A 17961-nucleotide genomic window follows, 5' to 3' on the forward strand; every position below is an offset into this window, starting at 1 on the left:
CATGGTACTTCAGGCTTTTTATTAGCACAAGTTTGGAAATCACAGCACAAGTGAAATTCCTGAGTTTCCAAAAACTACTGTCTTACATTGAATTGGTCCGGTGTCTCTTCCTTTTCGTCTGAATTCTGCCTGTGTTGCTGGTTTTCAGAGTTAGGGCTCTTATATTCAAATGATTATAAAAAGTTAAGAGGAGCTGGCCTTTCTGCACTCGTAGTGTGTAGCACATGAAACTCAGACCTCATCCATGCTATAGCCATGTAACACAAAGGCCCAGAATATGCACAGCTGGGCTGCTAAACCTGTAGCAGCAGCATGATTAACAAGCCAATAGAAGAGATCACTGGCAGCAGGCTGCAGCAGAATCCTGACCCTCAGATTTTGATCCGAGACCGAAGTGGAAGGAGACAATGAAGAACGATCAGTTGAGCTGTAGCGTGCACAGAGGTGTCCCAGTCACTCACCGCCGACCCAAGTGCAGGGCTGAGGCTGCTGCCAGTGCTCCCGAGTCAAAAGGATGGCCGAGATAAATGTGTGCCAGGAGCCGGAGTGGTGCAGGCACACAGCAGGTGCCAAGGGTATATACAAACCCCAGACCACGAGAGTTACGAGGGGCCTCCTGAGATGCAACAGCTGTCATGCTGATAACCCCTTACAGTCACCACCAGATCCCTTGCAGTTCCTTTCTCCAGCACCATCAGGCTGTCTTTGACTGCCCAACTGGTGCAGTATGTTCCAGTTTCTTTATATGAAGAGGGAAGATCAGTAAAATATTTACAAAATACAGAAAATGGCAAACAAGTTTTTGCTAAAGAGGAAAATACCATCCCTTAAGTCACATAAAAGTCTTGGTGACACCTTCTGTGGCACCGTAAACTTGAACTAATATCCCTTTTCAGTAATGCAGCCTAGCGCAAGTGGCAGTATTTCAGGTGCATTCACCTTAAGCACTTTCCCCATCAGAATCTAAGCTGCTACATCTTGACCACCTCTATCAGATTTTCCAGAATATCCTTCTCCTGTAGAGTAAATATGATATAATGACCCAAAGAGTTGTTGCAGTGAGATTTTGAGTCAGATGCTCTGCGTGAGATTGACTGTCTTGCATCTTCCACTTAAAAGGGAAATAGTTTTCAAACACTTCGTGTCCAGTGTAGACGAGGATTGAGTTCATTCCTGAAAGTAAGCACAAGTCACACCATCTGAAAGAGCAGGTATGAGCTTGCTTCAGAGTAAGTAGGCAGAGCCATGCCAGGCTTAGGAAACAGTGGCACCGAGGCAACAACAGCTACGTTCAACAGCTTTTTACTGGCCCCAGAGATGCTACACATACATTCTTCAAACACAAGGCTGAGGGGTTCTCTCCCCCTAAACATTTATTGAAAAGAAATATAGATAACCTATATGCTACATTGAAAATACAGCCAAATCAGTATCCTGCTATTTTATGGACAAGGGGAGCAATCACAGTTATTGTCTTCAAAGTGGCCAAATGCCACTATGTGGTCAGATCTATTGCCTTTACAAACAAATGCTGACTTCCCTTCAAAGCTCTGGGATTTCTGGTAGGAGATACGATACGTACTGTCACCCTACCCATCTTCCTGTCCAGACACCAGACACCACAGCTGCAGAAAGGTTCCCTCTGCTGTGGGTTTGCATTCTGTACTCAGATGTTTGTCAAGAGCCCAGTGCGGTTAAAACCACAGTGGGATGCTTTCAGAGACAGGCTTATCTAAAAAACACAAGGGACAGAACCTACACAGCTGCCCTGGGGATCTCGTCTTCCACATCTTCAGAAGTGGTTTTACTCTGCTGACAGGCCTACAAGTTTCCCATTGCCTAAGTCTCAGCAGTCCTTTCCAAACCCAACTATGACCAGCTGTGGTATTTTGCTTGGTGCTAGGCGGCGGTTCCCTGGGACCTTAACTCAAGACCAAACAGAGAACAGTCATTGGGCAATAGCAGCTTCCAGACCTCATTTTAAAGACTTGACTGTCTCTCTCTCTCCTAAATACCTAGTCTCGAGTGTCTCTGTTCTGCACAGAGATTCACTTCTAGTTAATAATTCTGGCATCCTTCCTGTTACTTCATTCTAAATCCTAACTCTTTTAAAAACAAGGGAAGCACAGAAAACAAAAGGATAGTATTGGTGCAGAAAGAATTGAAAGGTATACTTTTCCTGCCATGATTTTACTGACCTGGGTAGAAAAATGGAGCACCCGACCAAAGTCTCTTGACATCCACAAGGTAATAGATCAGCAATAAGAGGATGAAGGCAAAGCAGCTCATGGTTGTCACATATGAGATTGACCTACACACATTTTCAGTAGCAAGATTATAGAACTATGTATACAGACAGATCTCAACACAAGAAAGGTTAAACAATACAATACAATAGTACTTTAAGAATACAATAGTACTTTAAGAAAATCATACTAAAAGTTGTATCTCTTTGCTTACCATAAGTTCTTATTTATGGGGATAAACCCTTCTTCTTTAGAACATTTTGTCAAGATAGCAGAAATAATTCCCTGAAATAGAAAGTTGCTAAAGTTTATACAACCTCTGCAACATGTTTCAGAAATATTAAGTTTGCGTTGCATAAAAATACACGTCTATTAAAGACCTGCACAACTATGTGACTTACCATTACTATGCTCCATATGACAAACCGACTCATTATTTGTTTTTGCTGGTCTTTGTAGAGCAAGATAATTTTTCCTGCCTAATATAAAAACAATACAAACCATTAACTAATGCCTATAAATGTAACTACATTTCAATGCCATATTTGCCACCACCTACCTGTGTTAAGACAGAGAACACAAATAGGATTTATATCGACTAAGTGGCTGAAAGGCTCAGAATGTGAACTCTTTGCAAAGAATGGATGCAGATGGGGGAAATATGTAAATGCAGCCTCCTCAGCAACAGAGATGCACCTTTTCTCCCTTTCTTACGACGTTAGTGCCAAGGAAGAGGACAAGCAACTTTATTAGGTTAACACAATGTGACTTAAGCTCCATTTCCCTCAGCAAGGACTACATGAAGTAACAACACCATGTCAACTCCCCAGCCAGCCCCAAGAGTTTCTTCACGGCACCTCATTGCACCCTCTTTTTTGTGCACTGCTAAGAAATGTGTCCTGATGACTTATTCCTCGATGCCACACTTCTGTTCCAAGCTCTGCCTCACAGAGATTCCCAACCAATGTTTACCTAGTGCTACAGGCAGTAACATTCATTTCCCAGCCTGAGAGTTTCTGTTTGGTTAACAGCTGCTGCACAGACAGAAAAGCCAGCAATGATTAACGAGAACTGCATCAAAAAGCGTCATGATGTGCTATTTTGAACGTGGTTGTGAGCTGGGAGTTTTTGATGTTGGCAACACTAACATGAACCCCTGCCCCTCTCATGTCTAGTAAGGTGAGCACACTCACAGCACCTATGCAAGATGGCTAACACTGCATGCTGGGGGAAAATTAGCAACAGGGAACATATGCAACCATGACCTTTAAAAGCATACGTTTAAAACGAAGCTCTGAAGTCTATGCATCTCTTGGCCCTATCTTCTAACATGCAGAGCCAGCCTACTCCCAGCTCAAGCCCAACCTTAAAACAAGCAAAGGGAGTTTCCGGGTGGATATTTTGCAAAGCTCTTGTGTCCATCCCTTACAAAAACTGAGAAAAAAAAGTCTTGGTTTATCTAATGCAAGCCACTGCCAGGTTAGATTCCACTTCCCTGACACTTGCCTCAGGCTAAGTCAGCCTGAAAGTATTGGAAAGGGTCTTGTTAGAACCAGTTTCAGCCTTAAATAAAGAAACCAAGTTGCCTCCTCACTTCCAATATTTCTTCAAAACCTTCCATTATATCACACAGACAGAAAGAGAAGAGGTACCTGCAGTCCCAGAAATGCCATAAAAATGGTATTTATAGTTCCCAGGATCCCCTCAGGATCATAAGGCATCGTTGTTTGGTAAATCACCTTAGAAAGAAAAGGGTAAGGGAAAGAAAGAAAATTTTACAGGGCATCTGCGCAACCTATCTCCTTTCTCTTCCATCCCCATGCATGCACCACTCCCAAGCCCCTCCCAAGAGCTGTGTTCAGTGCTCGCCTGTGGCTTCATAGTGCAAACAAAAGCTACTTACACTTGAAGAGGGATGCTGATATATGTGCTTTTCTCCAAGAAGCAAACGATCAATGTAACCAGCCGCTCCTCCAGTGCAGTTGGGGTAATTTCCGAAGTCTCCAATGCCCCCAGGACCAAGATAACCCCTGGGACAGAAGCACACAGGTTGTGGCATTAAGTGTTGGGACAATCCACTTCAACAGTAGCTGGTCCACTGGCCCAGCACACTAAATGCTTGATGTTTTCTCTGGCCAGAGGCACACAGTGAAACACAGGTCCTACATGATAGCTGGCTGTCAGCCACCTTGTTTTGATCATTACAATGCCATGAGCAGCTGCGTCATGAGGGGACAGGCAGTATTGTGAGCCTAAAGCAATGCTTCAGTTCAGCCCTGGCTACCCAGCCAGCTGCTCTGCCTTCTCTGCAGGTGAAGATGGAGACAATCACTTCCCTAGTCCCGTTGGCCACACTGTTAGTGATACAAGCGAGGATGCTATTGGACTTCTTGGCCACCTGGGCACACTGCTGGCTCATGTTCAGTCAGCTATCGACCAACACCCGCAGGTCCTTTTCCACCAGGCAGCTTTCCATGCACTCTTCCCCAAGCCTGTAGCGCTGCATGGGGTTGTTGTGGCCAAGTGCAGGCCTGACACTTGGCCTTGTTGAACCCCATACAGTTGGCCTTAGTGTATCAATCCAGCCTGTCACCTTTATAGCACTTGCTACGTTAGTACCAAAGAAAGCTTTTTCACAGGATGAACACTTCCCTTAACCACCATGAAAGCTCTCTTCATTCTTTCCCTATTCCTAATAAAACATATTTTCTACTCAGTAGAAGAAAAACAGTGTCATGCCCCATAGAAAGTAGTGTGAGTGCACAGTCTTACCTGGGACAACCTGGCACTGGTAACAAAAAGGTCAGGCAGAGCCAAATCACTTCTAATATCAGAATGAAAATCCACTGTGGCCAGTAGGGAAGAATATCCTTCAGAGCAGGACATGATGTCTCCTGCATGAGATGGAGGGAGGCAAGCATTAGCTGATAAGTAAAAAACATGCCCTTGGGGACATTCTGTACTTCCTGGCAGGCAGTCCCTCACATACTAGCGGAAGCTGTTATCATTACAAAATTGGGTTCTACCAATGGACCTTTCATCTTCACAAACTATTTCCAGACACTTAGTTACTTGGGGGAGGAACAAATGAAAACAAAAGCCCACAATGCTTTTTTAGTTTGGAAAATGTCTAAAGGAATTTTGATTCATGAGTAGAACAAAGGCCTTTTGGAAAAACAGACTCCAGAAAGGCCAAAAAGCAGTATTACTTTCCCCTGCTGTGAAAAAAACACTGCCAAAATTATCTGGACAAAACACAGGCCACAGGATGCAACAGAGATGCCTGTTCCTGGGTTCTCTTGGCAGTGGAAAGTCATCAGACTGGGAATGCCTGCTTTTAAGCACCGTCTGAATGGATCAGTGAAATTCTCAAATATGGCAAAGCTAGATGTGATAAAATGCAGACTGGGACACTAAAGAGTACATGTTCCTTGCAATTTTTGCCAGGTCACACTGCACTGCACATCAGGTAAGATGCTACATGTTTTCTCATCGTTTCTCATGTGTTCTTCGTGCCCAAACAAGTGCAAGAGCTCCCAAACTCTACTGCAGTATCACTTGTCAACTCCCCACATAACTCACCAAGGTTCCACTGTCAGCCCCAGCTCTTGTAAACAGGACTTCGAGAGCAGCAACCACCAGGTACGTGAATCCCAGCCTCTGGAGGACCCCAGGAATACGCAGATTATCCCAAGATACTGGAAAACATGCATGCAATGTGGAAGAGGAGCAGACATGGGCTCTTTTGTAAATAGGCAAGCTACCCTTCGCCAGGGAGAGCCGAGAGCCACTGCACCTGCAGGTACAAGGTTCACCTCCGCTCTGCCACCTTACTTTCTGTAAATCACACTCTGGGAAAGTCACCACTAAGATGATAAACAGTGGTTGGCATAAGGGTCAAACAGGGAAATCTGCATCAGTGCAAAACTGAACAGCACTTTACAGACACTGTCAAAATGCCCCCCTGGAACTGGTCAGTACAGCAAGGCTGACACTTCTCAGTGGCCCAGCCAAGGATGCAGGAACAACAGCTGCAGAAATGGAAAGAAGACAGTAAGTTCTGCTCACATGGTCCAAGGCAGTAATTGGGATTCACAACTACGATACCCAGCAGTATAAGCAGAAAACTTCTCCAGAGGATTTTCCCAAGCACCTGCTTCTTGGAAGCTCCCCGTCTCAGCATGGAGCTCAGTGACAATGATATCGATGTCCCCATGATGAACACAAACCTGGAGGGCAGAGCAGATGGGAAATGGAGCTGACCGATGTCTCATCACACATGTGCACGACAGCAAACGCCAACAGAGTAGCCAATGTTGGTGCAACAGAAATGCATGAATTGAGTAGGAGTAGGCAACTTTATTTCCTCTGGTTGCTAGGAATTCCCAGTCAACTGAGGCTGCACTACGGGACCTTTCCACCTCTCTCAGTGGTTGGTTGAGTCAATAAAGTTCAGGGAAGGAGTTGCATTCTGGTCTTTTTGCAGCAATATATATGCTACCAAAAATCTATTACCCAAAATTACATTAGCATCTTCAGAGCAGTAAAACACAAGCTGCAGGTCTATGATGCAAATCCAGAACTGACCCACTCCTCCCCTCTAGATTAGGTTCACAGTCCAAGTCCAGCTCCCATCTCCAAGTGTAATCACAAGCAGTGTGTATTTTAGAGAAGCGTGCGAGGAGCACATGGCATAATTGCTTCCCCATAAGACCATTCCCTTTTTATAGGGAGACTAGCTTAATCCAAAATTCCCTTGGCTATTTTACCTCTAGATACACATCAGTCCAGCTTTGAATCTTGCCAGACTGACCACCTCCAACACACCTGTGACAATTTGCTCCTCAGGGATACTGAACTTCCGCTGGGCCTCCCACTGACATTGTGTGAGGAGAGGAAGGAGGATGTGGGGCAGCCAAAAGCACTTAGCTCTTTTACTGGTTCATAAGGATGATGCTGTTATCTGGAGGAGCAGATTCTTAGCAACCATTTAACACAAATCCACACCTCCAAATACTTTTCCACATGGAGGCAAGGTGCACACTATGTTCTCCTTGCAACCCCTAACATAAAATACACTTGACACAAGAACTGTTCTTCAGGAAGACTTACCATGGAAACACGAGATCTGCCACTGTTAATCCTACAAAGAAATATGAAGGAACACGTTATTTAACTCGAACACTTCCTACATTTGAACAACGTTATTGTTGAGTTTACAGAGGAATTGCAGGCTGCCTGCAATTATTTGATGCCTCAAAATCTAAACTACATTATAAACAAAATTTACACTCATCTTGCTTCACTGCTATTACCATTCTTCAAAAATAAGGTGCCTGTGGAAAGATTTCAGGGATGGGATCCTTGCTATTTGCCACTAGGCCAGCACAACACTCAACCCCTAACCCATCAGCTTGCTAATCAAGGCATCACGTTTGTACAACATCAAGCATCACCAGTTTGACTGTGGTCATTTAACAACATAGAAAAGTTAAAGATATGAACCTGTGTCAAAACCGAAAAGGTTACAGATAGACTGTGATCTGAAACCATCCCATTACTGGGTGATGAGCAGGACTATACACTGCTTTGCCCATTAACCTAACAGGCCAGATACCACACTGAGTCAAACTGGCAGACCGTCCCAGACTTCAGCTGAGCAGTTTGCTGCAGCAGCTGTAATGCCATCCATATCTAGACACTGTTACAGTTAAAACCCAGATTAACTGTCTCAATTATACTTTACCATTCCAACTCTCATGTTTGAAGAACCAGTATTTTCCTCCTCCATAGTTAACAAACACCATAATTATAAGCGAGAGCCTAAAAAGACAACAACAAAAACACACAAGAAGTATCACATGTCACACACAGTTAATGTTTATCCTCATTAAAATCTTTCCGACTGTGAGATTTGGTTTATTTTATTTTAAAGCAAGATCACGCACAAAGTTTCCAGTTTTGCCAATCCTGAAGCAACGTTTCAAAGATCCTGAGCGGTGGTGAACCAAAGTAAGCTCCTTCACATAGCATTTTCACAGTGAACATATGTTGTTCTTTTCCACTCTCTGCCACAACTTTCCCCAAACTAGATCAACTGCAAAGTGTTTCAGAAATCCAAGAATTAAAACTTCGGTTATCTTCCAAGCAAAATAGACCCCCTGGAATCATCCATGTGCCATATATTTCCATATGCTGTCTGGATTTTTCCAACTGCCATTCGAAAATTCTCGTTGCAAGAGTTGCTCATGAGCAAGGTCTTACTCTCACCCTCTGAATGTGTCCAGGGAACGAAGCCGTTGCCTAGAAGCTGTGCTCCACAAACGTGGAGTGGCATCACTGCTAACTGAGTCTGTTGTGTTCGGGGATCCAAGCTCCTTCGGGAACAAAACAGACACAAAAAGGGCAAGTAAGCAGCTGCATCACCTGCCTAGGGAATAGAGGTCAGCAAACTGCAAAATTTCACACATGGTATTTGTCTTTGTTACGGCCATCCTCCTCTTCCTTTTGTTTCCTCCCTTGCTACTTCTAACCCCTTCATGGCCTCATATATTTGCAGATGCTCCACACGCCACCTTTGGCCAGGGTAGAAACAACAATGCAATGAAAAGAGTCTGCATTTGAGACTTGCGAGTTGGGTCCAGGCCTAATCAGCCACAGACTTGCCATCACTGTGAGCGTTGCTTTACAACAGAGCTGAGCATATCCATTTACTGACTCTCAAACAGGATTCATCCATCCCTATTCCATTTGCAATTGCCTGACACCATAAAGAGACTGTTTAGAGAGCTAGACCATCAGAAAAATGAATGTGGGAGTGCCTTCTTTCCAACTGAGTTCCCCAAATCACTCTCATCAGCCCCAAGGACAGCATAAAGCAGCAAACATTGCTATAACACAGCTATGGAGATGGATGACTACAAGAATTGCAGCAGAGCTCTGCTCTCAAGTCTTTTGATTCTAGACAGGTTTGGACCTCCTAGATGTGAAGCCCAGACTGTGATGATCTATATATATTCTAGTACAAAACTTGGCTTACACTGAAATGCCAGCTCTAGGGCTGCCATAGAAATCTTGACCCAAGCGTACACCCTGCTAAAATTCCTACTGTGCTGGAAGCAGATGTGAAAGTTGGCATTCCCTGACTTCCCTTACATTGTCTATGTCAGAAGGGGACGATATTTTCACTGACACTCTTGCTTCAAGGGAACTAAAGAGGGCACAAAACTGTATGAGCAAGACTTGTAAAAGCTCTGCTATGAATTCACTAAACTTGCATTGAAACCCAGTCTAACACTCCCCATTGACATAAAATTACCTGTCTAACATTAACACAAGATTTGCCAAGGGGAACATGCACAAGGGGAAGATGATTAGTAATAAACAAGTCCCCAGACATCTGGATAGTATGCATTCCTCAGAGATGAAAACACTACAGAATGCAAACGAAAGGTACTGCGGTCACTCACAGAATTAATCAGGCGATCAGTTTCTCTGGGGCTCAGTTTCTTGTAAACCCAGTTTCTGACTGGATCAATTCTGAAAATTAGTAACAGTTTAAAACACAAAACAAAACAGGAAGAACTTTATAAACATTTTAATCTTAATATCAGCTATTTAGCAGCATAAATGAGAAGTTGGGACAGTCCCTATTTCATAAAATTATGGAATGGTTTGGGTCAGAAGAGACTTTAAAGACTATCCCGTTCCACCCCCTTGCCATGGGCAGGGACACCTCCCACTAGATCAGGCTGCCCAAGGCCCTACTCAACCTGGCCTTGAACACCTCCAGCGGTGGGGCAGCCACAGCTTCTCTGGGCAACCTGTGCCGGGGCCTCACCACCTTCATACTGAAGAATTTCTTCTTAATGTCTGGTCTAAATCTTTCCCCCCTCCAATTTAAAGCCATAACATTTCTGTTTTGCCAGCTCACATACATGATGCTGAGATTCAGCCAGTACCTGAGACCTCAGTTAAGTCCAGCTATGTAATTACACTGCCACAGGCTCAGGTTTAAGGGCTTTATTTTTGGGTTGTTTACAGGTAGGGATGACGCACATCATTCAGTACCCAGGGTAGAAAGCTGCATATGCTACACATGCTTAGGTCCCACTGACTTATATTGCTGATTCAGGGCTAGAAAAGTCATGGGAGAGTGAGTCACAGGGCATGCGAGCTTACAGCGGACATCAGTTTATTTGCGGTTTACAGCACAGTCCTTGACACAGTAAATGCTCTACACACAAGCTAACAAGGCTGCAAGATATCCCACAGGGGAAACCATATCACTCTGGGTTTATTGTCATACGGGCAGCTACCACAACTTGACTTGTACATGGCAACCCGATAACAGGATCTGATCTGCAAGCAGGGCTACAGGGGGCTCTGAAGCACTGCCACACCATGATGTGAATTTCCAGACTGGCAGCCCCACTTCACGTGTGAGGAAGAACTACAGTACTATTCACTTACTTCATAAAAAGGCATCCAACAACCACAATAACAAGGATCCCCATGTAAACCAGGAAAGCAAAGAGAATAGCTACATGAAAAAAGAGAAAAACACAACTCTATAAATCATCTAACAAAACCATTCAGCAAGCTGGGCTTGGCCAAGCATGACACAAATATGACAAGAAGTCCAACCCACCAATCATCACACCACCTTCTCCATGCAATATATATCTCCAACCTGAGTCCCAGAGGAAAAAAAACCAAACATAACAAAACCCCAAAACAGCCCCAAACAAAAGCAGGCTACTTTCAAAGTGCAGCTCAGTAACTGTACATCTCAGCATAAAACCAGGAAAAAATACCCTCCATTGCATCACAAGGCAAAAGGTGAGAAAAGCGAACACATGCTATATATTTTGAAGAAGAAACTAGAGATTTAGGAACAGCCTCAACATGAAGAAGACAAGGAAAAGAGCAATACACCAAGTCTGCAAGCATGGACAATTTTTCTTTACAGCTGGAAAACTGGAAGGACTGACTTTACTTAACGTAAAGAAAAAGAATAGAAGAGACATAGACGAGAGTCTGAAACAGTCCTGGAAAAGAGATTAATGAAAAAGCAAGATGTGAGGTTTAAAATGAAACAAACAAAAATCCAAAAACTGTATGAATTGTTTCCCATTTTGCGAGAGAAGCAAGACAGAGGGAAAAGGGAGGATCCTCTGTACATACATAAAGATGCAGGGAATCAGGAACTAACTATGAAAATCTCTCCCTCCGGACACATGTACACTGACTTTTCTGGGCTAATCCCTGCTGCAAAATGGTTGTGGTCATATGTTTCACGTGAAGAGGCCTGATCCTGGTCAGAGCCTCAAGGCAGGCATATAAAACATAGGGTGCCGAGAGAGAACAGGAATAAGTCCATAACACATCTTCAGTACAGCATGAGTGGCTGCACAGGCTTTTTTAGGAAGTTGTTTCTGCTGGGACCCGTGCAAGTTGTACAATGAAAGGGGGAAACAGAGCATTACATACGCAGGTAGCTGTTGATAGGGCCTTCATTGATGACTATGTCACAAGAAACGGTGCTTGTATTTAGGGTCTTTATCACAAGGGAGTAATTGCCAAACTCTCCAAAATGATACTGAATCCTGCAAAGGATAAAGGAAACTGGCTGAGCCATCACCACTACGTGCAGTTACTACCGCAGCACTCGAGGGTCTTGCAAGGAGCTGCCAGGCTGTGCCTTTGCCAAGCATTACCCTCCCATAACGCAATGCAGGGGCTTTACCACACATGCACTGTCTACTCCATCACCTGCCTTCTTGAACTACAGACTCTCTGTAAGAGAAACCAGGTGCTGGCACATGCTGGCTCAAGGCATTTTGGCTCCTGCTTGCGCCTAGATCCTTTCAGCACAATTAGAACGTACGCCACAGTTACAGCGGCAGTGGGAAGACTGAACTCTGGGTCTCAGCAGTCAGAAAAAAAAGAGGTAATGAGCAGGCAATCAATAGGTGCACAGCATCAAGAAAATATAACCCAAAATACAGGACAGAGCTACCCAGGTGTTCCCTGGGGCTGGGCCACGTACTTGCAAAGCTCTCTGTCACCCACGGAGCTGTTGAGCAGCAGGGTGAGTGGGTGCTGGGTATCAACCATTACCGCCACCGTGCCCGGTTCCCTCAGGCTCCCATTGCTTGGTGGGACAAATGCCAGGAACTGATACAAGCACTGTGGAAGAAGAGCTCGTTAGTGCCAAAGGAGACGAGAGGGAGTCCTGCTTTGCACAGCGGTGAGGAAAAAGCCAAGGGAAGTTGCCCAAGGGCAGGAGCAGCTCTCGCTGCAGGGCTGCCCGCTGCACCGCTCAAAGGTAAAACCAGAGTGAAGCAACCCAGAATTATAGAATCGCTAGGCTAGAAAACATCTTTTGTGATCACTGAGTGCAACCATCCCCGTCCACTACTAAACCAAATCACTATGCACTTCATCTCCTTGTCTTTTAAGCGCCTCCAGGGACGGTGACTCAATCACCTCACAGGGCAGCCTCGGCCAGTGCCCGAGAGCGCTTTCTGTGAAGCAACTTGTTGAAATGTCTAATCTGCCACCTCCCCTGGAGCAGCCTGAGGCCACGCCCTCTCGTCCTGTCCCTTGTCACTTGGGAGCAGAGGCCAGCCCCCTCCTCTCCCCGACCCCCTTTCGGGTGGCCGGAGAGAACAACGAGGTCTCCCCTCAGCCCCCGCCTTCTCCGGGCTAACGGCCGCCGCTGAGCACGTGACCCGAGGCCCCGCCCCGCGCGCTCACCTGGTGGCAAGGCCCGGCGCGCGCGGACAGCGAGAGGCCGGGCGCGCGCAGCCCGTTGCGCACGAGCAGCAGGGCCTGGTCCATGCGCCGCGCGGGGCGCGCGCTGCCCGCCCCCTCCGGCGCTCCCCCGTGCGGCTGCGTCAGCCCCGGCGCCATCAGCAGCGCCCCCAGCGCCGCCGCCGCCGCCACCACACCCGCCGCCGCCGCCATGGCGCCGCGCGGCCGCACGCCCCGCCCCGCCCCGGCTCAGCCCGGCCCGGCCCGGCCGCCATTGGCCTTGAGCCCCGCCTCTCGCGGCCCCGCCCCACCCCCGCCAGCTCGGCGCGCGCGGCGGCGGAGCGTGTGCCCCTCGTGCCCGGAAGCGCGGGCGGCGTCGAGCGCGGAGCGGGTCTGGCCGCGGTTCCGGGCGCGGGGCGGCCATGGACAAGAAGCCGCTCGCGGCCCGGAGGGAGGCGCCGCCGCCGCCCGTGTCCCCGGCGCTGCTGCTCGCGGCCGTCCTGCTCCTGAACGCCGTCCTCTACCTGGGCCTCAACATGCTTTACGCCTCCTCGGGGCGCGCCGAAGCGGACCCCGGCCTCTGCCCTGCCGGGCATTTCAGACTGGGAGCGGGGAAGAACTGCTCCCCGTGGCTCTCCTGCGAAGCCATCGGCAGGGAGGTCAGGAGGCTCAAGTGCGTCGGGGAGGGCGCCGTCAAAAAGGTGAGCTTGGTTTTCCTTTTCTCCTATGTATAAGGAGCTGTCGCTGGCTGGTGGCAAATTAATCATAGAATCATAGAATAACCAGGTTGGAAGAGACCCACCGGATCATCGAGTCCAACCATTCCTATCGAACACTAAACCATGCCCCTTAGCACCTCGTCCACCCGTGCCTTAAACACCTCCAGGGAAGGTGACTCAACCAACTCCCTGTTCCAGTGCCCAATGACCTTTTCTGTGCCTACTGTGACAGCCGGGGGTGTGTGGTAGGGCACGCGGAACAGGTAGGAGAGCGTGTCTGGAACCCTGGGCCGTCTCCCTGACACCGCACAACTTCCAGCTGCACCAGCAAAATCACAGAGATCAGTGAAGTGCTTGTGGAGCGTGGGACAATCGTGGCAGCGTAAGACTGGCTGGTTGGGTAGGACGAAGTAATTTTGTTCATCTGCATTGCCCGTTCTGAAGAAAAGTTAGGAAATCGTGATCTAATGATGATGTCAGTAAGGGCTTGCTGCGAGAAGTACGTGGTCCCATCAAAAGATTCGACTGCCTCGTGACTGAAATTTGCAGTTGTGAATAAGCAGTCGCTTAGAGGTCAGCAGCAGATGGTAGCTATCGGTGGAAGAAGGCTCTCCAAGCGTCTTACATATCTCTTGTATGTTCTCAGGCCTTCCTTTCTGAGTGGAAGGAAAACAAAGTGGTTATTTCACAGCTCACCAACTCAGAGCTGAAGGAAGACTTTCTCCATGGACTGAAGATGTTGAAAGCACTTCAAAGCAAGTACGTTGTCCGGTTGCTTGGCTACTGTGAGCAGCAGTTCACAATCCTCACTGAGTACCATCCTCTAGGCTCCCTGAGGGGTCTGAATGAAACTCTTCACATCCCCAAGTACAAGGGCATGAACACCTGGCATCGCAGGCTGATGCTTGCTATAGACTATGTGAGCATCATTCGGTACCTGCACAGCAGCCCTCTGGGAACCTTAGTGATGTGCGACTCGAATGACCTGGAAAAGGTCCTCTCTCAGTATCTCCTAACGAGTGACTTTCACGTCCTGGTGAATGATTTGGATGCTTTGCCTCTTGTGAACAGGAGTGCCGGCAGGCTGGTGAAGTGCGGTCATCGGGAGCTCCGAGGTGATTTTGTAGCTCCTGAGCAGCGTTGGCCCTATGGAGAAGAGGTGCCGTTTGAGGATGACCTCATGCCTCCCTATGATGAGAAAACGGACATCTGGAAAATCCCAGATGTCACCAATTTTTTCTTGGGCCACATTGAAGGAAGTGACATTGTGCGACTGCATTTGTTTGATATCCATGCAGCCTGTAAGAAGACAGACCCGGCTGAAAGGCCTTCTGCCCAACAGGTCTTAGACACTTATAGAAAAGTTTTAACTCTGCTGATTCGGGAGGCGGCCATGCCTGGTACTAGGGAAATGTTGTAGTGGATCATGAGACAAACAACGTTCTGAAGTTCATGTCCTTCCTATTTATTTACTTGCCTAAATGGCAAAATCTCTGTCTCTAAGACTGAGGAGAAAACAACTCAACTGAACTTGTACTTTTTGGTTAAAATAACCAAAAAAGAAACCAAACGCCCAATGCTGGAGCTGTGCAAGCTTCCCATTGGCGTGTTTAATCTGTTATTGGAAGAGGAGGAGGGAGAGAAATTAAGTTGTGTGGGTATGAGGAGAAATTTGTTCCTTAATACATTTTCTTTTGCAACATTTACACAAAATATCTCTTAAAAAAATACATAAGAAGTTTAAAAAAAAAAGTCTTGGTCCACTTAAATGGATTGGCAGAGGATGAGACCATGGCATGCCCCCCACGAGCTTTGTTCTGATTCCTGTGGCTTTGGCTTATCCACAAAGTCCTCGTGCACTTCCCCATGGAGTAAAAGTCGTGGTCACTCAGCAAGGAGTGTCCCAGTTCACTTCAGGTTTTGGTGAACCCTGATGGCAGAGTCCCAGCGGCGTCCTCTCCCTGCTGGATGGGGATAGGCTGGTTTTGGAGCTTGACAGCCATTGCGATGTGGGCCCCGTGTCCCACACCAGCAAGTATGTGGCCACTTTGTAAGTGAGCAGATGATGCAGATCCCAAGGAGACTGCTTACAGACATGTGCTCTTGGTTTTCAAGGGTTTTTTTTTACTCCATGGTATTCTCAGATGGGCTCTTGAGAGATAAATCTGTAAAGCAGGAGTCTCTTGCTCTTTTTTAATCCATAGAAATCCAGAGCACTTTGGAAGGGAGCTGAAATGTATCTTTTTCATTCATTTATCCATGCTGAGTGTCATCATGACTCAGTGGAAGGGACGAGAACAAGAAACTATAAGAGAATGTGTCTTCCTTCCACAGTAATGAGTGTTAAACGTGAGCTTTGGAAAATAAACGCCCTGAGTGTACAACTTTATTTGGTCTGAATTCAAAACCCACTGAACATAAAGAAAGGCTGCTTTTTTGTTCAGTGTATTTAGGAGAAAGCTTTTGGTACCACCTATGTGGATGTTACAGCTCGATAACAAGAGTCAGAGAGGAAGAATAATGATGCCTTAATCCAGCAGTAGACTCTGTTTGGTAGGACTGGGATGTACTTGTTCTCTCAGTGAAAAAAACAGGCATAGTATGAATGAGACACACGGACACGTTATGCACCTGAGGACTTTCTGTTCTGTGGACTAGATCTTTGAAAGACCTCAGGGCCTGAGACAACTTCTGTGTTTTGACTTGAGAGATAATTTGTAAGCGTAGAAGTACATGGTTCTTTCTGCTAAAGTGTTTGGTTCTTTTCTTTGCTGTGCCAATATTACTCCTCACCTGAACAAGCCGTGTTATGACTGTACTGAGAATGTGCAGTCAGTTTACATATAATGTTCAAACCCACGTGTCCTATTGCTACCAACATGTTATTACTAATGGGAAAACTCTCCTGCAAATGACTAAATTCTTACTTGATTTCATACAATGCCAGCAGGAGCTCTTTAAAAGGTGCTTATTATGGCTTTCCTTTCCCTCTGGGCAGTCAGTTTTCTTAATTTAGCTGATTTTTGCCCGTTTTCGCTTGTGTAGTCCTTCCCGGCAGTTTCCCTGCTTAGGTTGTCAAGAAGCAAAGCTTAGAAGTCAGGTTCTCTAGAAGAGAACAATGATTTGGTATGATTGGTGTTTGGTTTGGATTTTGATGCAAAACTCCTTAAAAGAAGCCTGGGGGAAAAGAATGCTCTCTATGTTGTAATTTTATCATCAAGCCCATGAACTCCTGAGTTTTTATTATTAGGGTTAGACTTCTACAGTTCCAGCATGAGTCCAGGATGTGGAACAGTTGGAAAACCATCCTGTTACAGCTCCTCAAAGCCAAGGATCAAGCTTTGAATGGCTAAGAGTCAAATTTTTCACGTGTCCCCCGCAATAACTTGTTACCTTTTGTTAGCTGTCATGTATACTTGAAAGAAATCTGAGTATCTGATGGCTGTGAAGTAAACATACCCTGCATTTTTTATGAGAGTAGCAAAGACAAAGAAGAACCTGCCAAGCTTCTTATGCTGGTCTCTCTCAGCTAAGACAATCTTCTGCTTGGATTCTTGCTCTGTTGTGTACAGTTGCACCTTGCAAACTGATTTCACAGAGTGTAAAACAAACAAGGTCAAATTATTCTGAATTACTATCTTGTCACAGAGAGGTCTCTCTCTGTTCCTGAATGAAATAGTTACAACATTTTTAAGAAAAGGTATCTACTGGCCTCTCCGCAAGTCTTTTCCCCTTTCCTTCTCTTCAGCTTCTATGTGGTTGGGCATTGTATTTCAGGAAGAATAAATTACATTTGCTCTGAAAACTGCATTATGGAGCTTCACGGTTTCTTTTTTGGGATGTTGTTTCCATCTATGAAGAAACACTAGATGGCAGCATGACGGTCAGCTTCACACTAGTTATTAGTTGCAGTCTCTCAGGCCCAAACATATCTGGGATCTGAAACTTCCGTAAGCCCCCAAAAGGTGTCATTGTGTTTGGATTAGTGAATCTATAGTAACAACACACAGAAATAAGGGCTGTCAGAAGAGCCTCTTGTGCCTGTTGAAGGGTATGCCTCCCCTTTAACTTGCTTATGATATTTGTGTGCTTCATTGTCCCTTTTAATCTCAGCTGGGGGCAACCACAACTGAGTTTAAGAGTTGCCTCCTTCTAGTCTATCACTAAAATCAGAGGACTTTGCACCCTCTCCATCTATTTGTTTTACCCCACTAACCCCTTCCACCATCTCAAATAGC

The 17961-nt window shown here is 46.1% G+C and overlaps 2 protein-coding genes across 3 annotated transcripts; one reads left to right on the forward strand and one right to left on the reverse strand.

Annotated features, from left to right (window-relative positions):
- Window positions 1-4: 4 nt before the first annotated feature.
- On the reverse strand, window positions 5-13188 carry HGSNAT (heparan-alpha-glucosaminide N-acetyltransferase). 2 transcript variants are annotated; one of them, XM_069855498.1, is made up of 17 exons: window positions 13008-13188; window positions 12298-12437; window positions 11739-11854; window positions 10719-10788; window positions 9716-9785; window positions 8517-8623; window positions 7993-8069; window positions 7359-7389; window positions 6315-6475; window positions 5829-5944; window positions 5019-5140; window positions 4150-4276; window positions 3899-3985; window positions 2648-2725; window positions 2461-2531; window positions 2199-2311; window positions 5-1173 (listed from the first exon to the last, which is right to left on the reverse strand). In XM_069855498.1, the coding sequence occupies exons 1-17, from the start codon at window positions 13161-13163 to the stop codon at window positions 992-994; spliced, it is 1824 nt and encodes a 607-aa protein (XP_069711599.1). In that variant the 5' UTR covers window positions 13164-13188; the 3' UTR covers window positions 5-991. The 2 variants fall into 2 exon arrangements, with proteins under 2 accessions (XP_069711599.1, XP_069711600.1); XM_069855499.1 differs by lacking the exons at window positions 11739-11854; window positions 13008-13188 and having other exon boundaries at window positions 12298-12708.
- Window positions 13189-13395: 207 nt separating this feature from the next.
- POMK (protein O-mannose kinase) lies at window positions 13396-17531 on the forward strand. The gene is made up of 2 exons (XM_069855500.1): window positions 13396-13705; window positions 14370-17531. Exons 1-2 carry the CDS (start codon window positions 13427-13429, stop codon window positions 15141-15143), a joined length of 1053 nt encoding a protein of 350 aa, XP_069711601.1. The 5' UTR covers window positions 13396-13426; the 3' UTR covers window positions 15144-17531.
- The last annotated feature ends 430 nt before the right edge of the window (window positions 17532-17961 follow it).

This window comes from Phaenicophaeus curvirostris, chromosome 4 (genome assembly GCF_032191515.1).
Source record: "Phaenicophaeus curvirostris isolate KB17595 chromosome 4, BPBGC_Pcur_1.0, whole genome shotgun sequence".
NCBI lineage: Eukaryota > Metazoa > Chordata > Aves > Cuculiformes > Cuculidae > Phaenicophaeus > Phaenicophaeus curvirostris.